Source organism: Limanda limanda, chromosome 18 (genome assembly GCF_963576545.1).
Source record: "Limanda limanda chromosome 18, fLimLim1.1, whole genome shotgun sequence".
Classification (NCBI taxonomy): Eukaryota; Metazoa; Chordata; class Actinopteri; order Pleuronectiformes; family Pleuronectidae; genus Limanda; species Limanda limanda.
The window spans coordinates 18,185,316-18,196,218 of record NC_083653.1 but is presented as its reverse complement, the minus strand read 5'-3'; the positions used below and the strand labels follow the sequence as shown (position 1 = coordinate 18,196,218).

Sequence of the window (10,903 nt, the reverse complement as noted above, 5' to 3'; positions counted from 1 at the left end):
ACCAGCCGAGTTAACACGTCCGTGTGTGGCTCGTTGACATTCCGCGGCCGAGCCCCGCTTCCCAGGATGCACCGCGGCGTTGGGCGCAGAGCTGTCTAGTGGGCTCCTCTCCCCCGCGCAGAGTCTCCAGCAGGGAGCCGCCGCCGCTGCCCGGCCCGAGCAGAGACTGTGTGAGAAGCGAGCGAGCGAGCGACCGGCGGCGGAGGAAGGCAACGACAGGGGGGAGTTCTGGCCGTGTCCCGTATCTGGAACAAGCGAGACCAGACTGCAGCTCTTCCTCCTGACGCGACACCAGTAACCTTCAGGGAAGGACCCGCTGCTTTTTCCTTTTTTTTTGACGGCTAACTTCTCGGGGCTGCCGGGGGGACTCGGGGGTCTGGAGCCGGGGAGAAGCTCCAGGGACATTTCTGGACGAGGACCGGGATTTAAAGAACATATCTGCTGCCTGCGCTGAGTTTGGGAGAACAAGCGGATAATTTTTTTTTTTCTTCTTCTTTTCCACTTGGATGAAACCCCCCCCCCCCCCCCCCCCCCCACAGAATTCCAAACACCGTGCGAGCTGGCTGGATTGAGTTCGGCTCCGTGAACACACGTCGCGGTATCACATGTCAACTCCTGGGGAGAAGAGGGGGCGACGATGGCATTTGTGAGCGGAGAAAAGTAGCGTTCACGTTAGCTCGCTGGCTAGCTAGCCGTGCTAGCCTAGCAGGCTGCTAACTAAGCCTGTGTCGCCCTTCCATTCCTGGAGCAGAGGAGGGGCGCTGGGGCTTTTGTAGCATTGCAGACCTGCCTGTGCAACAAAAAAAAATTGGGGTTTGCTGCAGGAATGGAGACCCCCAGAAATCTGCCACAACAACTCGGGGGGATCTGCTGAAACCGAACCGACTCGATTGTTTCCCCGCAAGGAGAAGGACAGGAAAGTTCCGGCTAAACGCTGGGGTTTGATCAGCATTAGCCGCCCCGGGGCAGCCGGGGTCTCTGAATCGCGACCACTTCTTTTCTTATGCACTCTGCTGGGGTTAGGTCTTGTGAAATGGGGAAGTCCTGCACGTCTTCTACGCCTCCTAGAAGCTGGATCTCGGGAGGGAGATCATGAACAGGTCGGTGTTACCTCGGAACTAGCCCTCGGCTTGCCCTCTACTCAAAACACTATTATTTTTATCAAGACGTATTCAAGGTGAGAGAAACTTCTCCTCGCGGGCCCCTCTGCGCTAACTCACAGGCCCGGGGAGGTGCTTGTTGACCCGGACTCTCCCAGCTTCTCCACCACCATTACTTCAAACCCCACCAAGCCGGAATAATGTCGGGCGAGGTGCGTTTGAAGAAGCTGGAGAAGCTGATCCTGGACGGGCCACCTCAGTCCAATGGCCAGTGTCTGAGTGTGGAGACCCTGCTGGATATCCTGGTGTGTCTCTACGATGAGTGCAACAACTCTCCACTCAGGAGGGAGAAGAACATCCTGGAGTTTTTGGACTGGGGTAAGCTCGATTCTATCCCTTTATTAATTCCTCTTGTCTGGCCTGTGCACCCAGCCTCCCTGTCTTTTTGGTAAGATGATAGGCTCCTAGTGTTGTGTGGTGCAGTGGCCCTCCCTTCCCCATCACATTCCTTTTATAGTAGTAGTGGAGCTGTGTTGGCCTGCTCTCCTCTCACTCCAAACCCTCCCTGGAACTATGACCACTTGTATCCTGCTGCACTTGCATGTTTAATATGGGCATATTACCTGTCAGCATGTTACAAACGAGCACAAAAGAAGTCACTTTGTGTTAGAAATCAGTTGACAATGAGAAGGAGAAAACAAACATGTAGGGCATTAAGTGTGGTGAGGGTGATGTTAAGCAGACACTTTTAAAAGTTTTGACACCAATCCAGGAAAGATCTCATAAAGACGACCTGTGCTCCAGGCCACCATTTGTTCCTTTTTAAAAACACACCCTCACATAAAGTAGATGCCTTTCTGTCATCGTACCAACAACCCTCTCCAGGTCCCTTTGGTTTTCACCACTACTTTGCACATTACCTTGTTTGTCCTTGTGCATGGGTGTGTGAGTGAAAGCTTGTTGATAACCTACCTAGCTGTCAGTAGCTGACATTGCTGCGGTCGTAAATAAAGAAAGACAGCTTTGTTGTTTTTTCTGGCTGTCTGATGCCCCAGAGATTAGTCGCATTAATGTTTTACTCAGCGTTTGATTCGTTTATAAAGAGGAGCAGAGGTGAGTTTTCTAACTTCTCTGGTTAAAGCAAGATTAGAAAAAACAACAAAAGAGCCAGGAGGACCACACACACACACACACACACACACACACACACACACACACACACACACACACACACACACACACACACACACACACACACACACACACACACACACACACACACACACACACACACACACACACACACACACACACACACACACACACACACACACACACACACACACAGCTCAATCATCTGTGCAAAAGGTCTGTGTGTGAGTGACACCGGGGGTTTGGTTTGTGCATGAAGCAGGAATGTGAACAACTCACCTTTTTTATCTGGCGCAGAGGCCCAGCTCACTGCCAGAGCACGCCTGGCCCACTCCTGCTTTAAAACCCTGAATGTAGCCTCCCTTTTGAGGCAAAGCTGGAGCAAACCATTGTCCTTGGTCATGTTAAATTAATATTACAACAGGCAATAAGAAAATAAAATTAGATTTGGCATATTTGCTCATGTCTTTTCTCCCAGTTTAATAGCTGCAACAGTTTAAACTACAATGTTAAACAGGCAGCAGTTTGGCCCATATTAGGATGGCAGTTAAATCAGTCAAATGGTGGTACACTCTGACTGGTGGCTGCTCACCCCACCAACCACCATCTGGACAACCAATTCTGGGCTAAAAAAAGGAGCCATCCTGGCTGGTAAAGAACTGGAAGTGGCTGGATTTGTGTGGGGATAAAGTGAAAGCTTTCCTCTCCCTCCAAAGTCTCATCCAGCCATGTTTGTTCATTACACATGTATTGTTTCCTTCTGAGCCCCCCCATTTTTACCAGAGTTGCTGGCTCAAGGCCGAGGCGCTGCAGAAAACCTGCCCATGCAGCTGTCCCTGAAACAATGCCCGTGTGCCCTGGCCTTTAAGGAGAGGTGTCCGGGGCTTGGGTGCCAAGTGGTGACTTCATGCTGACATTTTTCCTGTGTTGACACTTGAAACTCCCGGCCTGAGCTCGGCCAGACACAACACACAAAGTGCAGATGTGTTGTCGCTGTCATGGTCATGTAGGGCTCCCATGTTGTTGCTTTGTTTTATTCCTGTCCTGAGAGGTTTGCATGAGAATCCTTCAGCTTCTACACTTTAATATTAATACACTTAATATAGCAGCGTTTGTGCACTGAAGCTCAAGTTATGTGAACTAAGTTGGTTGATAATCTTTATCAGGCAGCTCTGATACAAAAGCCCTTGCTCCTTTTAGTTGTGCTGCTTTCAGACACGCACTGAACTCTGGATAATCTCCTGAAATTATCCAGAGGCTACACTATTACAATGGTGAATTTAAGCTGCACCTTTTTAAAAACATTTTTTTGTGTGGGGTGGATTGAAGATGGAGTGATTATGTGAGTCACATTGTGATGGCGTGCAACAGACATGTGTTTTGGGAAAAAGCTATTTGTGTTTCATCAGCAGTCAGACACAAACACTGAGCCATAGACTGCTGGATGTGATGGTAGTCCAGACTGATGAGTAGATGTCCTTCTTTTGGGAGGGGATGAAATTGCTGGCTTTAGCACGAATTTAACATTGTGATAATGCACGTCCACATAATGGTAGACCACACCTCTTGTGGTGTAACCATCTACAAAAAAATGGTATAATACAGGCCAAGTCTTATCTTGCCCTCTGAAGTTTTTGGAGTGTCACCACTCCCATGTTTTCCTTTTCCTGGCAGAGCCGCCAGCCAGAGGGTTCAGAGAAAAGCACACCTGTTACAGATGCAACACCTTCTGGAGTAGTTGGACAATTACAAGCTAAATATTAGCCGAAGAAGTCGTATAAAAGCAGCAGCCAGGGTTGGATTGCTTTGGACTTTTGCTCCATGTCACACACCATCTTCTTATACCATTATCTCCTGTTTGCACCGGACTCTCAAATAAAAGCAAAATTTATATACAATAATTTTTTAAATAACGCGATCTGTCAACACAGTTTAAGGGGGCCCTGTTATGCTCATTTACAGCTCTGCTAATTTTTTTCTTATTGAACATCTAGAAACTCGCCGAGTGGCATCTCACCCAGTGCTTTGAGCACCGGCTTATCCCTTTACCAGTGTGAAGGTTTTGAAAGAAGTCTATTTATGGTAGGTACAGTTGCTGTTTTTAAAGGATGCAGTTTTGCACCAGTGAATCTATGTGTAGGGACATCAACTTCCAATATGACACTGGGATAAACTATGTGGGGACCATGGGCTTATTGTTTTTTTCCTATTAGCTATTAACTGTAAGTGTATAAAATGTGCTTAAATGCCAACTGAAGTTGAATACAAAAGGCATACACTAAATATATATAATGCTATGCAAGTAGACTGGTATGGCCTGCGTTAGGAGTGTCCATACAAAGAAATATGACTACTGGGCTCGGCACTCAAGTAGAGAAAAATATTGGAACGTAGTATTTGGAGCAGAGTGACACATGATCTTATGTCTTATAGGGATCACCTTTACGTTCATGTAGGTCATTATTTTAATCTTTGGCCATGTTCGATATGGACATTGTTACATTATATATAATCACAGAGAATTGGAAAAAACCTCCTCATTAATCCTATTGCAGAAAAATGTCTCAAGATGTGCCTCAGGAAACCAAGGGACCTCTCTGCAGCTGCAGTATACTTTGAGTGAAATGATACATCATCGTATCTTAGTCACAAGGTCTGTGTACCTTTTTTAATCCAGTAGCCAGGACGTAACATAGCTGCAGCGGTCTTTCTTTTTCTTTCTGAGAATGTTTATGAGCCAGAGAGAAAGACAAACATTTGTTGTGGGTTTTGCTTCTCCTCTTGTTTGGTGACCTCATTTCAGCTGAAATGGAGACCCTTACATGACCTGCAGCCACAGGCGAAATGAACATGGGAAAGTACACTGTATTCTGACTCCTCAGATATACCGCACAAGTTCTGTGTCTACCAATTTCACCAGCTCAGACCTGCGCTTGTATCCAATTTCTAACAAGCTGACTTGTGACATTTACCGTAAGCCAGCCAACATATGTCAACATCTTACTTGTTTCTCATTTAATCGGGTGTTTTCAACGAGATTTCCGTTTCCTCCGTTTTCTGTGGAGATAACACTTATTTTGTCCTGTTCTCATACATTTTCCCCTACATTTCCTGCTTTGTTTTTTGTCCTAATCTCCCTCCCTGTTTTGGGAAATGGATTGCAGGGCAGCTGAATGAAAACGCTCAGCCATGCCAGCCCACATTTGGCAAACATGGGGGAGGCAGCCTGACCTCGTCTCAATCCAGATTCAGTGTTAGCCCGCAGTGGCCAGCTGTTCAGCTGCAGCTGATGTGTGCTCCACCCTGCAAGGCTTTCATTGGCAGCATGCCTCACACACTACTCACAGTGGAGAGACACACTCTTATTATTGTGGGTTTTGCCTAACTAGGCTACCTCACAGTGCACAGACTGCAGTCCCTCCCTGTTCTTCCCGTTGAACAGACCAGAAAAGCTGCCATTATGCGTGTAAGAATTTGAGTTGTAATGCTTCCAGAGTTTTTGTGTTACATGGCTCTAAATTCTGCTCGGAGGCCAATACCCAACCCACAAAAAAACCAACCGCCATCTATTCAAACCTCTTGCCTCGTACTCTGTCCACTTTCCCACTGCAGTGATAAACATCTGTTTGAACCAGTTTAAACTGAAAGACTGAACAGGCTTTGACTATTGTGCTGTAGCAATAAGTAACATCAGTGATGCTGCACAGTGTGCCCTGTTTATGAGAGACAGATGAGGCAGGAAATGTACTATTGCATTAATTTTAGGCAGCTTGGGATGGATGATAAAGACAGAGTGGACAGGTGATTGTGAATCAGTGTATTAATGGTGTTCTGGCCATGATTGGTGCTATTAGATTATAATCAATTTATGAAGAAGAAATGCTAATCATAGGACCGTGATGTTTAGATACATACAACAGTATCATTGGTTGTCTTTATCAGTAATCTGTATCATCAATATATTTTAATGTATTAATATTGGATGTAAAAACCCGGTATGGCCAGGGGTCTCTCTGGACATCCTTGTTACCCCTCTGGTTGTTCTGCCATTTCCTGGCTGGCTGTCCGGTGGTTGTGGCAGGCACAGAGAGCAGGAAGGAACTACAAGGACTCAGTGAGCTTGTCCGGACCCAACGGGTACATGATGTCATACGAGGAAGTGGGGCAGCTGTATCGCATTATGTCATTGTGTACTCTGTGGCTCACTCGTGTCCAACATTTTGCTGTTGTTGGGAAGGCGCAAGGTCACCAGCATGTTTATTTCCCTTCATTTCCCTCACCACACCAGCAAACATGCAGCACAACTCGCATCACACACAAAAAGCTTTTTCTATTGTCTTGAGTAGACTCACAAACAAGACAAAGCAGAGGGGCCCATGCAGATCCTCTTCTTGTGCCTTCTGTTTCACACTCATTTATTATCCCAAATGGAGCAGTCCAGCTGAGACTTACTTTTTATTATGCTTTTTTGGCCCTCCACATATCATTTACTTTCATCCTAAATAAAACCTGCAGTGCACCAAACAAATCTGTCCGATGATGGAAATGAAGATAGATTACGCATTAACATGTCAATTACCCAATTCATTCCTGCATCTTGACAAGAGTAGTTGGATTATTTAATGGGGTTATAGGAAATTTGTTTGGAATATAATACAGTTTCTAAGGATTTTGTAAAACACACTGTATGAATAGTAAACTTCATCTTTAAAGAGGCAGTTTAGTGATTTACCTCTATAAGGTTGTGGCCAAAGTGAGAGTTAGTTTGAAGTCCAGTATATCTTGTATTTTATTGCTCACATCTTGAGTTACAATTATAACTCCTCTAATGCAAATAATATCAATGTTGTCTCTCAGGAGACCACTTCATACTGCACCTTTTAAAATCAGCCTCCAAAAACCTTAAAAACATCATCAGAGTCATCTTCTCAGACTTTAGTAAACACACAACATTGTAGAACAGTTACCACAAGCTGAACAGTACGATGAATACACTGACCTTGGTGGAGTGCCCCTTTAAAATATCTAACTGCTGTTCAATACCAACTCTGTTGTTGTGATGAAATTAGTTGCCTCCATTGGGGTTTCCCTAGTTGAAAAGAAACCAGTGATTTTTTTTTTCTTCCCCAAAGCTTTGAAGTTCTTTAATTGATAGCAGGAGCAGTCCTTCGAGTACAATCAGTATGTTTTTAGTAGTTAGAGTCCATGCTGAGGATATACCTGGACCTTTGCCAGCAAAACATTTGAAATTGTGCATCGCATTTGCAGCACCAGAATATTCACAGGTGGCCTTTAAAACCACTAAGTCAATGTGTCTGGAAGCTTTTGTAGGCAAAGAGATGCCTGCTGCTAATTGTGATGTGTCATCAGAAAGTGGCAGGGGAAGGTTTGGCTTCCTTTCTCCGTCTCCCAGAGGACACACTGCTGCGCAGGTCATTAGCCAGCCCCTCAGTACCCTCGGGATCTGACTGCAAATGGTCTCTCCTCCCCCCTCATCCCTTTTCTCACTTTTCTTTTCTTTACCTTCCCTTCTTGCCTTTCTACCATCTCTCTCATGTCTTCTTTCTTTTTCTTCTTCATTTCCCCCTGCAGTGTCTGTTACTGGGGTTTGGCTGACTTCTGCTTAGCTGTCTGTCAGTCACTTCAGTCTGATCAAATGGAAATGAAGCTGCTCAGTTGGCTTTTCTTATATAGCTCATTATAATTTCTCCCTGCCCACTGCAGCTTTTCAAAATAAGTCAACCTCTGTTGGTTGGAACTATTTTAGCACGGAGCACATGCCATGTTCTTGCATAAGCACAAGTTATGTCATTATTTCTGTCTTGTCAGAAGTCCGCTTGACATGGATACAGACGGAAGTGTATACAATCTAATATCAACAACCAATGCTCTTACTGAAGTAATCACTGCAGATAGTAGGCTCCTGGCATTAGCAGCCAAGATGACTTTGATTTCTGGGAAATTACAAGAGGGTTTAGTTCTGCTACAAATTTGTAAGTATGTTTTTCTATAAATACTGAAGAAAATATGTTGGTCTGCTCGCCTTGTAATACTCTTCAGCTCAGAGGAGCAATTGGCAAGCCCTTCATTCCGTCTGTCTCGAACACACAAACACACAAACGGCTAATACAGAGCAACATTGTTTCTCACAAGGTTTTTTTTCACGTTGTCAAAGGGTTTTCTTCCCCTCCTCCCCCACCCGTTCAGCTGAAACAGTCCCACAGCCAGCTGGCCAAGGCGCTTCCTTGCATAGTTTTGTCTCTTCCCATACTCACTGGACTGGGGAGTTTGTGTTAGTAAATCCAAACTGGTCCGACTGAGCAAAAATGTCAGCAGTAGCCAATACAAAACACCACCAGCAGAAAATGCAAAGCACAGACATTCCTCCTATTCTTCATTCATAAAACTGTTTAGAATCCATTACCACAGCAGATACAAGGAATATTCCTGAAGGTTTATCTTGTTGCGCTTTGTGTCTGTTGTAGTAAAAAGCCTCTAAATCATGAAACGTATTACTGCTTAAAGCTGGGGTTGGTAATCCTGGAAAAGCTAGCGAGAGCAGGTTACACCAAAAAAAATTGCTATCGATACATCGCAACTTCTCCCATCGGCCCTCTCGTCACAGCTACACTATATGTACGTGCACTGCCTGACAACTGCTAGAAGTCCGGTTTTCCGTAACTCGCTAGCTAACTTCCTTAATGTCCCTCTGGCTTCTGAAGACTCTGTCCATGCTCAGTGAGAGCCCAGTGGGCACAGACGGGCAGGTCAGTTAGTGGCAGAGTTACGCCAGCAAATAATTGAATTGATTGCAAATTTATATCCGACTAAGTCTTTATTTATTGATGATTATCGGGACACGTTTCCGACCCCACCTTTAATAGCAATATCATACTACTAAAACTACTTTTCCTATCTTAGTTGTACTGCATTTTCCATGTACACCACATATTCTCTGATAGTGGATTTCACATTGTGTGTATTGTGATGCACTTGATTGGGTTAAGAGCTTAATAAAATGAACATCTTAAAAGTTTAACCAGAGTTAAATTTGGGGATTAGCAAAATATTTTTGGGGCAGTAGCCATTGACACAATTTGGCTTCCATACAGTTTCTACTAGATGCTCAAACTTTGTATACACAGCTTTACATGATTTATGTCGCATTTCTAAATGAATAGATTTTCTTTGCTGTACTAATCCTTCTAGGAGGACAGTTAAAGACGGATTGATAAAAATGGAGGCCAATAACACAATGGGCAGAATTTGCATTGTGTCTCATGTAAATCCATCAACAAGGGAGTGTGCCTTCTGTCCGACCCTCCACTGTCTTCGACCCCAGGATAAAGCCTATTAGCGTCACTTAAACCCAGAGCCCACAGGAGCCCCATCAGGGCACAAGTTCATAAATAACAGGGAAGAAAACTGCAGCATGGGATCCTCTCGCTTTCTCCCATTCCAGTTTCAATTCTCCCTCCCTTCACTCTTTTTCTATCACAGGATGTTTCTCAAAGAGACACAGAGAAACAGCCGTAAAGTTTGCCATGGAACCGCGGCTGTGGTAGTATGGGGATATAAGGAAGGCTTTTCAACTCTGCTTGTGTCTACTGGAGACTTGTGCTCACTGGATATGTTAGCAGGGGAATTGTGTTTATTTTCTTATTTCATAATGGAAAAGGTCTTCGTGCTTATTCACTTAACACATTTTCTCTGTCGGTCACATTGTTTTGTGGTGTCTAAATGGTACTTCTCATTAGCTTTAGCATGGCAACAGTTAGCATTCATTTGAGATGTTCTTTCAAACCAGTTAGTCAGCCATGTTTGGTGCGTCTGACATGTTTTATTAATAAGGATATTGTTCCGTTCTCACTGCAACGGCTTTGCAGCTGCGTTTATGCTTAGACTCTCTTTCACTGTAGATGTATACTTTGAAACCTTGTCATAATGCAGAAACACATTTATTACAACATTTTCAGTAGCTTTTTAAATGTGGAAAAATATTAAATCTGGTATAATTTAAGCCATGCACATGTTTTGTGCTAAAAAATTCCAAATATCCTTAATTTTGCAGCAGAACATTTGAACCATAATTCATGGTTTAGGTCCAGGAGTGTTAGACAGAAGTCCAAGCCTCTGGTTGTGACTGCTTCTTGCCCCATTTCATGTGCTTTAGACAGCACATCCCCTGGCTGCTTGGAGCACAAGGCTCAGCCGTGTGTGTGTGTGTGTTTATGTGTATGTATGTGTGAATAAAAAGCGCTGACTCAGGCCACAGCCCCTCACGGCCGGGCTGCCTGTGGAATTTGGAGCCGAGGTGCAACGTTCGGGCGAGTAGCAGCTGTTTAGATGAGGCCAGGTCCGTCTCTTTGTCCACCAGTGCCACCCGCCCCATTCATTCTCCCTGTCTGCCTGTCAGCCTCTGCTATCTCTTTTGCTCTCATTGTTTAGATCCGTGTCGCTCTGACAATATAGTGTTTCCCCCCCTTCACTCAGTCTTCACTTCTTTCATACATTGTAATGTCGCACACCTCTTTTTGATTATTCGGCCCTATGTCTCAGTACCATCTCTCTCATTTTCCTCTCCTCTCCTCTTTCTTTTTCCCTCTTTTACTTCCACTGTTTCCTCTCTCTGCTCCTGTCATCTCCCTCCC

General features: G+C 44.7%; 1 protein-coding gene across 5 annotated transcripts in view; it reads left to right on the top strand.

Moving 5' to 3' along the window:
- The first annotated feature begins 550 nt into the window (after window positions 1–550).
- The window catches only part of cdc42bpab (CDC42 binding protein kinase alpha (DMPK-like) b), a 73,255-nt gene continuing 62,902 nt past the window's right edge, over window positions 551–10,903 (top strand). For all 5 annotated transcript variants that reach the window (XM_061091232.1, XM_061091230.1, XM_061091229.1 and 2 more), the window contains exon 1: window positions 551–1,478. In XM_061091232.1, the coding sequence (XP_060947215.1) occupies window positions 1,301–1,478 (178 nt within the window). In that variant the 5' untranslated portion in view covers window positions 551–1,300. The remainder of the gene's footprint in view (window positions 1,479–10,903) is intronic.